Source organism: Hyperolius riggenbachi, chromosome 2 (assembly GCF_040937935.1).
Source record: "Hyperolius riggenbachi isolate aHypRig1 chromosome 2, aHypRig1.pri, whole genome shotgun sequence".
NCBI classification, from domain to species: Eukaryota; Metazoa; Chordata; class Amphibia; order Anura; family Hyperoliidae; genus Hyperolius; species Hyperolius riggenbachi.
In genome coordinates this window covers 76,438,839-76,455,737 of record NC_090647.1, presented here as the reverse complement: position 1 = coordinate 76,455,737, position 16,899 = coordinate 76,438,839, and the positions used below count along the sequence as shown (strand labels likewise).

Genomic DNA, 16,899 nt, shown 5'->3' with positions numbered 1-16,899 from the left:
TATTTCTGTCTGGAGATCTTCTCTATCGTTTTGATTGAAATGATAAAGGCTGTGTAGTACAATGGGGGAGAAAAAAAATATATACATATATATTTACTATTTATTTTTATAAATTAGTCAATTTTATTCATTATGATGTTTTCACTACACTTCCTCTTTACCAGAATATGTAGAGAAGTGAAGACTACTCTGATAATTGCTGGACCTTTGGTTTCGCTTACACAGCATTATTTACCCACAGGGCTCAAACACTAATTTACAGACCTCCTTTGTGTCACATGAATGGTTAGCTGTAATTAGTTAATTCATTACATGTTTATTGGTAACTTTAAAAGGATTACCTCCCATGCTGGCAAAAATCCTTGTGTTTTTATCCATTGTCACTGCAAGCGCATGTACTAAGGGACACTGACTCTCGACATTCATGAGTTGACACACGTAAATATGTTCATTTCTATTTGCACAGATTGCATATGTAGTTTACTGGGGGTCACAGAAACTATATAACGTACAAGTACCGTAACTTGCTACAACATGTGTTACTAACCGTGACCACACGTTACATAGATGTGTAACTCCTGGTAAATTTGTGTGTGCTGTCTGTGCAGTAAAGTTTTTGAACATACAGTAAAACTCTGTGTGTGTTTAGCCAATAGCGCAATACATTACCACTTGTGACTGCATTGTCCATTTAGCTCTATGGCATATCTCTGAAACTTTTTGAGATCAGAAAGAGGGACACTTAGGCCACACCCCTTCCACACCCCTAATCACGCACCTGACACACCTCTAGTCATGCATACTATAAAGATTTCACAAGAAAAATATGTTTTATAATTCAAACCACACTGATCCTTTCTATCCTGGTTCATTATCCTATATATTAACATTTGAAAACAAATATATATCAATTTAAAGGATGGGAATAAAGTTTAGAGTCAAGAAAACACATTTTCCAGTGAAAAATACATATATTTACATAGATCTGAATATGAGCCCCGAAAGAAAAACAAATGAGGAAGAAAGAGGGACAGAGGGATTTGGTTCCCAAAGAGGGACTGTCTCTCCGAAAGAGGGACAGTTGGGAGCTATGACTGTGAGCATGTTCACATCTTACATCAGCGGATTACGTCATCCCAACTCACTGTCTACAGAGCATCTCATAATAGCATGTAAAAAAAAGTGTAGGTCATGTTGTCAGGCTGTTAACATTATTAGTACATTACGTTATGTACACATTATGACACACACATACTGCATAGGCCATTTCTGCCACTATAATTACATACTATCCTTGACTTGTAATATACATACTATCTGTCCTTGTATTGTTTTTGTTTGTGTTCTTTTAAGCAACTGACAAATTCCCTGTGAGTGCAAACTTACTTGACAAAATAAATTGATTCTGACAATGTGAAGGATGACTATTTCATATTGGCACATTCCAGTGTAAATCTGACAGGAAGTTTTCCAGTGTGAATCTGACAGGAGGAGCTAAGTGGGACTTTTCAGTCACCACTCTGAAGAGAAATCAGGCATTGTTGGTATGCCTTTAGATTTCCATTTCCAGGAAGTGCTAAGGGGGACGTTTCAGTCAGCCTTGTGAAGAGAAATCCGGCATTGTTTTCATGCCTTTAGACTTACTTTTCCATACAGCATATAGATGAAGGGTTCACTGCAGAAATCCCAACAATAGTTCAGAGGAATTTTCACTTCCTTCCCTGTGTAGCCTTTCAAAGGAGTTTGAGTACTCTGACAGAAAGTCTAGAACCTCTCCTGGCTGTGGCGTAACTATTGCTCTTGCCACCACTGCTGTGGCGGGAAGGAAAAGGGAGCTGTAGGCACCCGGAGGCAGTCCTGGGGGGGGGGGGGGGTCATGTATCTAATGTAATTATGCAGCGGAAGCCTACTTATACATTTTCTGCGCCCTGTGATCTCTTCGGTCTCTGTATCATGATTGGCTGGCTGCACAGCAATGCTAACTAACCAGGAAGTGGAGGAGATGCGACAATCGCATCTCCTCCCCTTGTTGCACCTAAAGATGGGGTGTGCTGGTTTAGGGGTGTGCTGAACAGATTATGGAAGGAAGATACAGAGAAGGGGAGAAATATGAGACAAGTCTTATATTATAGTGAGGAGAAGTCTCTAGAAAGGAGGACAGGAGCATATTGTTAGAGTGGAGATAGCTGTCTGGGCTGGTGTCTGGAGCTGCTTTGTTAGTACATACAGTGTAGATAGTCATCTGTCTATTTAGGACTGGGAGTACGTGTATTTAAAGGACAACTTACCTGAGAAGGACATGGAAACTGCTATGTTTAGTTTCTTACAAACAGTAGTGTCTAAATCGCACACCTGAAACAAACATGATGCGGCAAATAAGGTCAAACTTAAGTCAGTCTGACCTGCATGCTTGTTCAGGGGCTATGGCTATAAGTATTAGAAGCAGCGGATCAGCAGGGCAGCCAGGCGATGTGCATTGTTTAAAAGGAAACAAATATGGCAGCCTCCATATCACTCCCATGTCAGCTATCCTTTAATTTTATATGTTCAAAAATTATTTTTGAAGATTTTTGTGAATACAAATTTGTTAGTTTAAGGTCCAGGGAACAAATTAGTCTGTAGATTTTTTGTTGTCACTGAGTTGCAGAATCATTGGAATCTGGCAGGTCGATCTGTGACATTCTTGTCAGAGATCTGGGCTAAAGCAAACACCTTTCCTATTTGCCGCACATGGTTACAAAGTACACTTTGGTTAATAACAAACGCATTGAGAAGCACAGAGGAGATGATCTTTAGTCGGATGGATTTTGGCTTTATCACCGAATGTCTCTAGTAGCTCAGCTACAATATAGCTGCCTGGTGTGCCAAGCTAAATAAAGGTAGCCATACATGATCAGAAAGTACATTTAAACAGTTGGTCAGACTGATTAGAGATCCACTCATACCGTGAAATTTGTATGTACCTGTGTTTGTATGTGAGTTCCCTCCCACAGTCCAAAAACCTACAGATAAGTTAACTAGCTTGCTTCAAATTTACCTTAAGCCTTGTACACACGCCACATGAAACTTGGCCACGGCCAATGACCCCCTTTGCCAAGAATTTAGCGTGTGTACAGCGCAGCCTGCGATGCCACCCGACACGTCACCATCAATATCGCTGTTCTCCTGACAGATGTCAGACTCTGCTTTCTCTTTCATGAAGTGAGCAAAATACCTACATTTCAAAATATAAAGCACCATATTATAGTTAAATTCCTACTAGCCCCACCCATGTTCACTTTGCAGTTTTATGATAGTATACATTTTCTAAGTTATCTGCATAAAGTAATGCTCACCTTTAAACACTTTATCCACCACTACAGTGTATCTATGTCCTCTGTGATTACGTTTAAGCCATGAAGACGTAGAAATATGTCTTGTAGCTGAAGCACAGCTGTGCATGATTGGGCTTGCTCCTGTGCACACCTCCAGAACCATCTGCTGCAGCACTAATTGGTGAAAGGGGATATATGTTCCCTGAGCCAGTAATGTTGTTTTTTACCATTAAAAATACTTTTATTTTCTTAGTTCATAGTGAAAAATACACACTGTAGCATTATTTCAGAATCAAATATCCTCACCATAAATTGTGACAAACATAATCTAAGTTTTGTGATAAACTGTAGAAATAGACAAACAAGATTTGTGTTTTTTTATCTACCGTAGCGCTTTTTATTTTTAAACTGGAATTGATGAAACTGAGAAAAATTAGTTTTTTCTATTGTTTTTCTCTTTTACCCTTTAAAATGCATAGAAAACAATATTGTTCGAGGGGGGGAAATGCCATACAATTAAAGTCTAGTTTGTCTTGAAAAAAAATTCATTTAGCGGTCATAAGTAGGGATAAAGTTATTGCTGATTAAATAGGGACATGGCTAAACTGTAAAAACTGCTCTGGTCCATAAGGGGGAAACAAGGTGTGGATGCGAAGTGGTTAATAAAGAGACAATGCCGCTAGTAGAATATCGGTAAAATTTGCGATACTCCACTAAATCACTATAGTAAAATATCTTACTATAACCAAACTCTCAAACAGAAACCCCCCCCTTACTGTTGCCTGACCCTTAATTCCCCGACCCCCCCCCCCGGGTTTTACCGTTGCCTGACCCTTAATACCCCCCCCCACCCCCTTTCGGCGCAAAGCCGCGATTACCTTCTGTCACAAGAGCCCCACTGGCCGTGAACACGCAAAACCGTCCGATCCGATTCTAGCACACAGATTGAGAGCTATGGACGCAATCTGCGTAGAATTGGCGGAGTTTGAGCGTCACGACGCAGTAGGGAGCCTGTGAGGTTACGAAAATACACTTTTACTCCAACCCAGGGGTAGATTTGCCACCATCTCTGTTTTCTATCAGCCCAGAGAAAACTGCTAACTGGCTATAGACCTGTGAAACAAACAACCGGTTAAAACTGTGCAATTCCTATCTATCTATCAAAACAGTAGCGTCCCTTCGGAAGTTTAGGTCTCGTCTGTGTATACTGAATAGAAGGTTTTACTGAGAGGTAAAGACCTTTTAAAAAGCCTTTATTTGTTACAATATAAATAATTAATATATACAGACAATCGTGAACAATTAAACGATGAGAGACAGTGATAACACAGTACATAAAAGAAAAAGGGATAAAAAGAACGAATACTTATGATTCTGTGGAAAGTCCGTTCGGGAAAAGACAAGGTTCCTTTGTTGCAGTTAGTTCGCAATATGGCCGAACCACATGGCCGTTGCTCCGCCTGCAAGATGGCCACTGCTATTTCCCCAAGCAGTGGCAGTCTTTTCGGTATGATGGAAAGTGGGGGAATTGGCTGGGGGTCCTCATGCAATCAGTTTTGAGCACTGACATTTCTGGGCGGAGTCTCAAGCTCAGCCCAGGGGCGTGTCAGGCAGTGAGTTCTCAGGGGAGGAACTTCCAGCCATCCACAGAATATGTCCAATTTCATACCCCGCCGGGGTTTTGTCGCACATGCAAACCGATTTCATATTCAGATTGGGCTGAGAATACACGTTCATAGGACATCAAACTTGCAATATTTGGGGCGCACGGGGACCCCATTATTCATATCTCAGCCCCTGCTCGGGTTACCTGGCTATGTCTAGTATCACCATATTCTACAGAATTAGGGAAACAAAATTATGTAATTTTCATATTCCTCCCATGGATGGTATTTGCAAAATGTGACAAAGTTATCAACACCATGCATTCCATACTCAGTCTAGTCGGTGCCGTCAAGACTGGGAGGAATGTAGGTGTCAATAGACCTCATGCTGTGCTAGCTTCCCCTGTTGAATAGACTCTGTTGGTATTTCAGCTCTGCCCAATTAGCACATTAGTGTCACCAGAGCTTTTCCGGGGGCCTTAACAGGATTTCTTGCTAAACCAGGTTGCTTTAGCCATATGCTAACGCAGGCCCATTCAGCCCTCATGGCAAAAGGGGGGGGAAGGCAGGAAGGAAAACTTCTATTTTAAAAATAAAGAATGTCAGTTTTCCGATCACGGTTGCGATCGGACAATCGGCCGCGAATCCTCGGACGACTGGGCGTCGCCCGGCGTCACACCTCCCCCTTCCCGAGCTCTGCTCAGGGAGGTGTCAACAGGACGCCTTCCGTAGCAGCTATTGGCGCTGTTGGGTCGGGTTCCCCCTGACACCGCGACAGCCCATCAGCGTTTTGGTGTCGGCTGCCTGCTTTGTGTTGGATCGTAAAGTCGTACTGCTGCAATGACAGGCTCCACCGTAGGAGCTTGCCGTTGGTTCCAGCAGTACGGTTTAGCCAACTCAGGGGATTGTGATCAGTGACGATCGTGAAGGAGCGGCCGTACAGATACGACTGCAGTTTCTGTAGGGCCCACACGATCGCCAGGCACTCCTTTTCAGTTGTGGAGTAGGCTACCTCTCGGGGCAGGAGCTTCCGGCTCAGGTAGAGGATAGGGTGTTCATCCCCCTTTCCATCCACCTGGCTGAGGACTGCGCCGAGACCGTAGTCAGAGGCATCGGTTTGCACCACAAACCGACGACTGAAGTCTGGGGCCTGAAGCACAGGGGCGCTTGCGAGGGCCTGCTTCAAGGCCTGGAAGGCATTCTCGCAAGCGGGGGTCCAGCTAACAACCTTGGGGTGCTTCTTGCTAGTGGCATCGGTCAGGGGCTTCGCCAGTGTACTATAGGCGGGAACAAATTTCCTATAGTAGCCGGCGGTCCCCAGGAACGCCTGGACCTGCTTTTTCGTGATAGGTCGAGGCCATGCCAGGATGGCGTCCACCTTTCCCGTGTCAGGTTTCAGGGTGTTACCCCCCACCCGGTGACCTAAGTACTGCACCTCGGTCATGCCAATCTGACACTTACTCGGTTTAACCGTCAGATTGGCCATGGCCAGCCTCTCTAGTACCTGGGACAGGTGTTTGAGGTGTTCTTCCCAGGTGGGGCTGAACACCGCAATGTCATCCAGATACGCTACAGCGAACCCTTGCATTCCCTCTAGCAGGTCGTTCACGGCCCGCTGAAACGTGGCGGGGGCGTTCTTCATCCCAAAGGGCATCATCGTGAACTCGAAGAGGCCGAAAGGGGTGATGAAGGCCGACTTTTGCCTCGCGTCAGGTGCAAGTGGTATCTGCCAATACCCCCGGCTCAGATCCATGATTGATAGGTACCTGGCTGATGCCAGTGTATCTAGCAGCTCATCAATGCGAGGCATGGGGTAGGCGTCTGTAGTGGTGATGGCGTTCAGTTTCCTGTAGTCTACGCAGAACCGAGTTGTCTGGTCCTTCTTGGGGACCAGGACAACAGGGGCTGCCCAGGCACTACTGGACTTTTGAACCACCCCTAACTCCAGCATCTCCCTCACCTCCTTCTGCATGTCCGCCTGTACCTCGGGAGAGACACGGTAAGCGAGTTGCCTGATGGGGGGATGGGTACCTGTATCTACCCCATGCACCGCCATACTGGTCCGCCCCGGGATACCGGAGAAGGTGTGCTGGTACTGGCCCAGCACCTTCTGTAACTGCTCTTGCTGGGCTGAGGCGAGCTGTGGATTGACGTTTAGGTCGCCGTCCACATCTCGTACGTCAGCCAGCAGGTCTAACAGGGGGTCTGCCTCTCCCTGCTCTAACCGGCTGCACACTGGCAGCGCATACTGGGTCCTGTCATGGTGGGCCTTCAGCATGTTTACATGAAAGCTCTTCTGCTTCCTGCCCCCCATGTTCACTAGATACGTCAGAGGGTTTAACCGCTGCACTACAGTAAAAGGCCCCTCCCAGGCTGCTTGCAGCTTGTTCTGCCTCACGGGAAGAAGGGCATATACCTTGTCACCCACATCAAATGACCGCTCTCCAGCAGTGCGGTCGTACCATGCTTTTTGTTTGGCCTGAGCCTGGGCCAGGTTGTTGGTCACTACTGCGGACAGGGACTCCATTTTGTCCCTGAACTTGAGGACGTAATCGACCACGGAGACATCAGTGGGGTCGCCCTTGCCCTCCCATGTCTCCCGCATCAATTGTAAGGGTCCTCGGACATTCCTCCCATACAGGAGTTCAAACGGGGAAAACCCGGTTGACTCCTGCGGCACCTCCCTGTACGCAAACAACAGATGAGGCAGGTATCGTTCCCAGTCCCCACCTTGCGACTCAACAAACGTGGTCAGCATTTGCTTCAGCGTCCCGTTGAACCGTTCACACAGTCCATTGGTCTGCGGGTGGTAGGGACTGGAGACAATGTGCGTCATGTGTATCTTTTTGCACAGGGCCTCCATGAGTTCGGACATAAACTGGGATCCCTGATCGGAGAGCATCTCCGCAGGGAACCCGACTCGGGAGAAAATGTTAAGTAGCGCGTCTGCTACCTTGTCCGCCCTCAGGGAGGAAAGCGCCATGGCCTCAGGATAGCGGGTGGCGTAATCCACCACCGTCAGGATGTACCTTTTGCCACTGCTGCTGGGAGTGGGCAATGGTCCAATTATGTCGACTGCCACTCTGTGAAAGGGCTCACCTATGATTGGCAGTGGACACAAGGGAGCCTTGCGGGGGTTCCCAGCCCGTTTTACCTTTTGGCAAACAGTACATGAGCGGCAATAGTTGGTCACATCGATCCGCATCCTGGGCCAGTAGAAATGACCCTGGATACGGTCAAGTGTCTTGTGGATTCCCAAGTGCCCTGCCAGGGGAATGTCATGTGCGGACTTCAGCACATGCCCCCGGAAGGCACTGGGTACCACAAGCAACTTGGTACCCACACTTGTTTCACCTTCGGTGGGCTGTACAGGCTCGCTGTACAGCTTACCACCTTCCCAATATACCTTGAAGGTATCTTCATTCGTGAGGGGCTCCGAAGCCTGCCTTCTGAGTGCCTCGAGGCTAGGGTCAGTCTGGAGTGCTTGCACAAATGCAGCACTCTCGCTCTCAGCCAGCTGGCCCGTGGCATATGCAGTTAGTGGCTGAAGGCTACCATCCCTGTGGTCAGAGGAGGGGGAGGAGGCCGGAACCTCTTCCACCTGCTCTGAGCCCAGGTTCTGAGCAGCGCGGCTGCGTGTTACTGCCAGTACAGGTACACCTTCAGACTGGCACATACTGGCATTACTCACATCCTGGCTGCATGCATGAATTACAGTGACAGGTACAACAACATTTTCATCACAAACAATCGGTATATCAAACACAGGTACCTGTGACACAGGTACTATTGGACTCGGTACCCCTGGACTGGGCACATTCAACCCACCTCCCCCCTGTTCTTGCCCCTTGGTGCAAAGTACCTTAGTGTGGGCGGAGAGTCCGTCTCCCTCCTGGCAGTCTGAGGGGCTTGGGGCAGGTTCATAATAGGACACAAGCTTGCCCAGGTCGGTCCCCAACAAAACTGGGACCGGCAGTTGGTCCAGGACCCCAACAACCTTCTCTTGAACCCCCACCCCCCAATCGATGGACACCCGAGCCTGGGGAATGCGAGAAAGAGTGCCCCCCACTCCAGTGAGGGTAAGGTATTTGTCAGGGAGGATATTTTCCGTCGGGACCAGGTGCGCACGCACCAGGGTGACATCCGCTCCAGTGTCGCGGAAACCGGTAACAAGCTGGTCGTTCACTGTAACCAGCTGGTGGTTGCTCGTAGCGGAGTGGATCCCTCTCCCACCTGCGAACATGACGTTGTTGGGTGCTCCCGGCTGGGGTGCGCTGGCTGGCGGCAGTTGCCGTGGGCGAGGTGTAGGTGGTGCAGGAGCTGGCGCGGTCTGCCTCCGCTCCGGGCAGTTAAACTTCATGTGTCCGGGCTTGCGGCAAAAGTGACAGGTGATGCCCTCTGTTACTGCAGGCCTGGACGCAGCAGCTGCGCTGGAGGGCCTCTGGGGCGCACGGCTCACAGAGGTAGGAGAGTCTGCAAAATTGTGGGACTGACCTCCTCTCCAGCTAGATGGGGCAGTCCTGCGGGTCTCCGGCACCCTGGTCGTTGCAAAGGTCTCAGCGAGGTCTGCAGCGACCGTCGCTGACGCCGGTCGGCGCTCCAGCACAAACTGGCGTACATCAGCCGGGCAAATGTTCAGAAACTGCTCCAGGACGATTAAGTCCTCCAGGACACCGTAAGACCCTTTAGTGAGGCCTAGCGTCCACTGGCGGAGTGTGGTGAGCAGACTGCTGACCACATCTTGATAAGAATCAGTAGATTTTTTCTGCCAGGACCTGAACCTTTTCCGGTAGGCTTCTGGCGTCAGCTGGTACTTAGTGATTATAGCCTCCTTTATAGCGGTATAATCATTGTCCTTTTCCACAGGCAGCTCTGAGAAAGCATCAAGCGCTTTGTAGCGCAGCAAGGGTGTCAGATGTCTGGCCCACTGGTCTTGGGACAGACGATACTGACGGCAGGCCTTTTCGAAAGACCTCAAAAACAAGTCAATGTCAGTGTCTTTTTCGATAATAGCAAATTTAAATTTTGCACTTACTGGAGCGGCAGTCCCTTCAGCAGGGAGGCTGGGCGTTGAACTCCGGCTGGCTTGCTGCACTTTCGCCATGTTCAGCTCATGCTGTCGTCTCTCCCGCGCCTCTGCAGATTGGCGTTCCTCTCGCTTTTGCTCCGCCATGTACTGCAGGTACTTGTCCACATCAGTTTCCATCAGCTTTTGCAATGCCTGCTGCATTACTGGATCAACATAACTGGACAGTCCAGTACTGGCCGGTTCCAGGCGAGTACTTTCAGGGGTTCTGGGGTCGGGGATCACACTGACAGCCTCCTGCGTATCTGTTGCCGCATTGCCCGCGGGTTGCTCAACCTCGGTACGCACAGGATCTTCAGTCTCTGGTTCCCCTCGACTTGCGTTAGATGAGCCGGTGTCCTCCACAGTGGACACCTCCAGCGTCCGCAGATTCTGGCTATCCCATCGGTACAAGTCCGTTATCAGGTCCTGCTGTTTCTTGCCGCGGATGTCCATGCCTCTCGCCTCGCACAGACTCTGCAGGTCGGATAGGACCATGACCTTGTAATTCCCGGACATTTCCATGCCAAATAAAAGAAAACTTAGGGGAGGGGTACTGGTTACACAGTCTCTCTGTATATATGAAAAATATATTGCACTCAGTCACTACCAACGAATTAGTTCGTTTCTCGATAGGGCTAATTCGATAGCCCTACCTGAGATACTATCAGCACACACAGATCCCAAACGCTGCCGACCACTGTCACATGAGCCCCACTGGCCGTGAACACGCAAAACCATCCGATCCGATTCTAGCACACAGATTGAGAGCTATGGACGCAATCTGCGTAGAATTGGCGGAGTTTGAGCGTCACGACGCAGTAGGGAGCCTGTGAGGTTACGAAAATACACTTTTACTCCAACCCAGGGGTAGATTTGCCACCATCTCTGTTTTCTATCAGCCCAGAGAAAACTGCTAACTGGCTATAGACCTGTGAAACAAACAACCGGTTAAAACTGTGCAATTCCTATCTATCTATCAAAACAGTAGCGTCCCTTCGGAAGTTTAGGTCTCGTCTGTGTATACTGAATAGAAGGTTTTACTGAGAGGTAAAGACCTTTTAAAAAGCCTTTATTTGTTACAATATAAATAATTAATATATACAGACAATCGTGAACAATTAAACGATGAGAGACAGTGATAACACAGTACATAAAAGAAAAAGGGATAAAAAGAACGAATACTTATGATTCTGTGGAAAGTCCGTTCGGGAAAAGACAAGGTTCCTTTGTTGCAGTTAGTTCGCAATATGGCCGAACCACATGGCCGTTGCTCCGCCTGCAAGATGGCCACTGCTATTTCCCCAAGCAGTGGCAGTCTTTTCGGTATGATGGAAAGTGGGGGAATTGGCTGGGGGTCCTCATGCAATCAGTTTTGAGCACTGACATTTCTGGGCGGAGTCTCAAGCTCAGCCCAGGGGCGTGTCAGGCAGTGAGTTCTCAGGGGAGGAACTTCCAGCCATCCACAGAATATGTCCAATTTCATACCCCGCCGGGGTTTTGTCGCACATGCAAACCGATTTCATATTCAGATTGGGCTGAGAATACACATTCATAGGACATCAAACTTGCAATATTTGGGGCGCACGGGGACCCCATTATTCATATCTCAGCCCCTGCTCGGGTTACCTGGCTATGTCTAGTATCACCATATTCTACAGAATTAGGGAAACAAAATTATGTAATTTTCATATTCCTCCCATGGATGGTATTTGCAAAATGTGACAAAGTTATCAACACCATGCATTCCATACTCAGTCTAGTCGGTGCCGTCAAGACTGGGAGGAATGTAGGTGTCAATAGACCTCATGCTGTGCTAGCTTCCCCTGTTGAATAGACTCTGTTGGTATTTCAGCTCTGCCCAATTAGCACATTAGTGTCACCAGAGCTTTTCCGGGGGCCTTAACAGGATTTCTTGCTAAACCAGGTTGCTTTAGCCATATGCTAACGCAGGCCCATTCAGCCCTCATGGCAAAAGGGGGGGGAAGGCAGGAAGGAAAACTTCTATTTTAAAAATAAAGAATGTCAGTTTTCCGATCACGGTTGCGATCGGACAATCGGCCGCGAATCCTCGGACGACTGGGCGTCGCCCGGCGTCACACCTTCCACTATGTGATATTTTCATATTGAGACTTCCTATTGCCATTCTATGAATTTCCCTAAGTTTTTGTCGTATTAAAGTTTTAATTATATGATTTTCATATTGAGACTTCCTATTGCCATTAAAGAATACAGTGCACCCTTATACTGTGGGCACTGCAAAAGCCACTAATAGCCTTGTGCTTGATGCAGCGTCTTTTTTAACCTTTTGCCTATGTGCCCTTTTTTCCTGCTTCGATAGTAACACTGAATTCTTCAGTTCAGAACTGATTATCTAATCTATCTTCTTTTTATTTTCCAGAAACGTGAACGGGAACGTAACAATATGGATTGGGGAAGCCTTTATGAAATCATCGGAGGGGTGAACAAACATTCCACCAGCATTGGCAAGATATGGCTGTCTGTATTGTTCATATTTCGTATTATGATCCTGGTGGTGGCTGCAGAGAGCGTCTGGGGTGATGAGCAGTCTGACTTCACCTGTAACACGCTACAGCCTGGTTGCAAGAATGTGTGCTATGATCACCACTTTCCTGTGTCTCACATCAGGCTGTGGTGCCTTCAGCTCATCTTTGTGGCGACACCAGCACTGTTGGTGGCAATGCACGTGGCATACTTGAAACACGAGGAGAAAAGGCAACTGCAGAAAAAGGGCCAATGTGATGGCAAGGACCTGGAGGAGTTAAAACAGCGCAAAGTCAGAATTGTGGGTACCCTGTGGTGGACCTACACCACCAGCATCCTCTTCAGAGTCCTGTTTGAAGCTGCTTTCATGTATCTCTTCTACTTCCTCTACACTGGCTTCCACATGCAACGTCTCGTCAAGTGTGACAACTGGCCTTGCCCGAATGTTGTTGATTGCTTCATTTCAAGGCCCACAGAAAAGACTGTTTTCACCATTTTCATGATCATTGTTTCTGGTATCTGCATGGTCCTCAATGTGGCAGAGCTGTGCTATCTCATCATTCAAGCCTCTCTAAGAAGAGCTAGGAAAAATGCCAAAAAACGCGCCAACCACGTAACCAACAAAGAGGAGAAGCAGAATTTTCTTAACGAGCAGAAAGAACAGTGATCAAATAATCAAATGAACATGTGATTATTTTTAGTTTGGGTGTTGACTGCCATTTGACCGATGTAAGGAAGAATGATGAATGCAATGTCAAAGTGTTGTATCATCGATTTTGTGCAGAGAACCAAAAAAACCCGAAAAACAATCTACAATGTCCTGGAGAATGTTGAAGACTTTTGTGAAGTCACAAAAGTTTTGCTTGAAATACTGATGGGACACTGTACCATAGGATGAACATGCCTAAAATTCAATAGTATTTCATGTTTTTTATTTTTGGTGGGTTTGTCTTTTTTATATTTATATTCAATGTTAACATTGAAAGCTAATTTGTTAATTGTAGAGTTTCTATGTTGCAGAACAACTGTACAGTTTCTAGGGATGGTCCATGAGATGAAAAATTGTTCGGAGTTGATGCAGGATGATGCAACATTCTGCAGCTTTAAAATGGACCAATCAAATTCAACCTTGGCAGGAATTCAGTGGGATCATTTTAAAGCTGCAGTTTAAATTTGCATTGAACATTTGCATCAACTGGCGTTGATGGGCTGACGTTCTTCATGCATAACCAAGTTCTTTATTTCTGATATTTTAATGGGTAGAGGAACAGATTATCTTTTGTAAACGGTTTCTTTTCTCAAAATCTTGTGAGTATGTCCAATGCTCCACCTTAAAGGGCCCATACACCTAACGATTTTCCCTCCAATATACGGCCAATTCGATCACAGTTTTCGAATCGGCTGTGAAATCGCCGCGCACACCGCTGACAGAACGATCAATTCCCGTCGATCCATCCGTGCGGAAGATTTTTCTCGATCGCCGGCGGGTCGGGAGTGCGTCGATAGCAGCGTTCGAATGCCCGATGACCGACGCAATACAGCGGGTATACATTACCTGTCCTGGCCAGCGCAAGTCCCCTGGTCCCCGCTGTCTTCTTTCCGCACTGGGTTCCGGACCGGCTGCAGCTACACAAAACTTCCTGTCCCGGCAGGAAGTTTAAACAGTAGAGCGCCCTCTACTGTTTAACCTTCCCCTGGACAGGAAGTTCAGTAGCTACAGGAACGGTCTGGAGCCCGGAGCGGAGAAGAAGACAGCGGGGACCAGGGGACTCGCGCTGGCTGGAACAGGTAATGTATGCAGGGGGGGGGGGGGGGGCGGCAGCAGTGGCAGCCCCACAGATTGTGATCGGTTTCAGGCTGAAATCGATTCACAATCTGTTTGCAGTAAAGGTGGCCATACGATCCCTCTCTGATCAGATTCGATCAGAGAGGGATCTATCTGTTGGTCGAATCTGATGGCAAATCGACCAGTGTATGGCCACCTTTACAGGATATTCTACACAACATCCAGCTGAGGACTGACCATTGTAATCACTGTGACAAATAGCGCATTTAGAACTCATTAAGTGATCCCTAGCTGCATAAAAGACTGCAAGAGAATCCTACATGACCTCTCTCAAGCAAACCCCCAGGGGAGGTGTCTGCAATGGCCTAAGTAATCATCACTGATGACGATGTGACACTGAAAGCCTAAGGGCTCTTTCACACTACAGGCAGCAGTAAAAAGCTAAAATGCTACGTTTTGGCTGCAGGCGTTTTGAAGGCGTTTTAACGCCAACACATTACTATCAATTGAAATGAAAAACGCCGCGGTCAGCCCTAAAAAAGCTCCTGGGAGCTTCAAAACGCAACGCTCCAAAATGCAGCGTTAAGTGTGAAAGGTAAAATAAAAGTCTATGGACTTTCATTTTACCTTGGAAAACGCCAACTATGGCCGTGGCGTTAAAATGCAGAAAAAGCCCTCTAGTGTGAAAGGGTCCTTAAGTGCTGCTAAATCTAGTTTATCTTGGTAACCTTATTAGAATAGGCCCCTCCTCTTCTCGGTAACCTAAATAGTATAGGCTACTCCTCTTCTAGGACAATTCATCTACTGCCAGGCAAATTAAGAGTGGTGGATAGAGGAATGCACTATATCCATCCTCACCAGGCATCTCATTGGTGAGATAGAGAGCTGCAAGTTAAAACGAATAAAATAACACAACTTGCCACTAGAGGGCATTTCCACTTTCACAATCATTTGCTGCTGAAATTAATTTAAGTACCCCACTCTTGGAAGACAAACAGATGTGTAAAACTTAATTCTAGAATGAATGCTGCCAGCTGTACTATTTTGTAAAAAGAAGAAAGGGCCCAGAAGGGAAAACTTTTGGCCTCTTCTGCACACTTGTATTATAAACTGGTTACTAATAGCAGACCAGCTGGTAATTTCATGTAGATCATTGCTGTTACATTGTAAATGAAACCCAGTATTTCTTTTGTGTACGAGGTGTTTTGTTTTTGTTTTTTTCCAAAAATACTGCCACTTTTTTTACTTAGCAAGTAAACAAGGGAAATTTGTGCAATTGGTTGGGAACACAGAGACGGGAACTAAAATATACAGTGTTCATAATGAAATAACCGTTTCACTGCATAGTCTCTGTCTTCTACAAAATAGTTTTTGGTTTTTCTTTTTTACCTTAATTGCGATTTAAGTACTTGCACTAATAGTACATTGCCAGAAGTCAGAATTTGCGAAGTCCTACCTAACCTTGCATTACTAGCAGCTAGCAGTGAACAAGAACTACACTGCCTCCTGAGGCAGGAAAGGTTCTTTGTGGAAATCTGAACTTGAATCTTTGCACGCACTGCAAAGTGTATCTTTATTTCATGGCGGAGGAGGAAGTTACGGAATTGTCTTCTGGTATTTGCTGAACACAAATCACAGTGACTGTGGTGGAAGCAGCCTTGTGTCACGAGTGACAACTTGTACTTGGACTGTAAATATGAAATATTACTTTCTCTAGATCTCCCAAGACAGTGGTTTCGTGGAAGACCTCTCTGTGCCCACACAGGGTGCTAATAATAGTGCCTTTGGACTGTAAACCGTGGTTAAATAATGAGATCATGTGTATTTTTAACAATAGGTCACTAGAGGGAGCACTGCAAGTACAAATGACAGAATGTATGACTGCTTTTTTATTGTATGTTTTAGTTTCAATAAATTTTAATAGTATTTTGTTTTTTTCTCTGTTATTTACGGACGATGGCAAGTTTCATAATATTGTATTCATGAAATGTCTGCTGACAGCAGTTTAATGCCACCATTCTTAAAGGACAACTGAAGTGAGAGGTATATGGAGGCAGCCATATTTATTCCCTTGTAAGCAAAACCAGTTACCTGGCTGTCCTGCTGATCCGCTGCCTCTAATACTTTTAGCCATAGGCCCTGAACAAGCATGCAGCAGATCAAGTGATTCTGACATTGTCAGATCTGACAAGATTAGCTGCATGCTCGTTTCTGGTGGTATTTCAGACACCACTGCAGTCAAATAGATCTACAGGACTGCCAGGCAACTGGCATTGTTTAAAAGGAAATAAATATGGCAGCCTCCATATTCTCACTTCAGTTGTCCTTTAAGGTGGCTATGGATTGGTCAATCTGGAAGCAGATCGAACAGATAGATCCCCTCTGGGATTTCATCTGATCAGAGAGGGATTGTTTGCTTGCCCACACACTGCTACTGGAAATCGAATACCCCTCCCTACCACATGCCAGTGCCAATCCTGGCCTCCTTCAGTGTCCGGCATCACTGCGAGTGCCTGTCCCACATGACACCATCACGTATAGTGACCTCTCTACATGCGGTGGTGTCACATGGTACAGATGTTGTGGTGACGCCAGACACCGGAGGAGGCCAAGATTCGCAGCAGC

General features: G+C 46.6%; 1 protein-coding gene across 1 annotated transcript in view; it reads left to right on the top strand.

Moving 5' to 3' along the window:
• The window catches only part of LOC137545561 (gap junction beta-2 protein-like), a 32,331-nt gene extending 16,131 nt beyond the window's left edge, over positions 1-16,200 (top strand). The window contains exon 2 of the mRNA XM_068266930.1: positions 12,385-16,200. Coding sequence (XP_068123031.1) covers positions 12,409-13,155 — 747 coding nt within the window. The 5' untranslated portion in view covers positions 12,385-12,408 and the 3' untranslated portion in view covers positions 13,156-16,200. The remainder of the gene's footprint in view (positions 1-12,384) is intronic.
• The last annotated feature ends 699 nt before the right edge of the window (positions 16,201-16,899 follow it).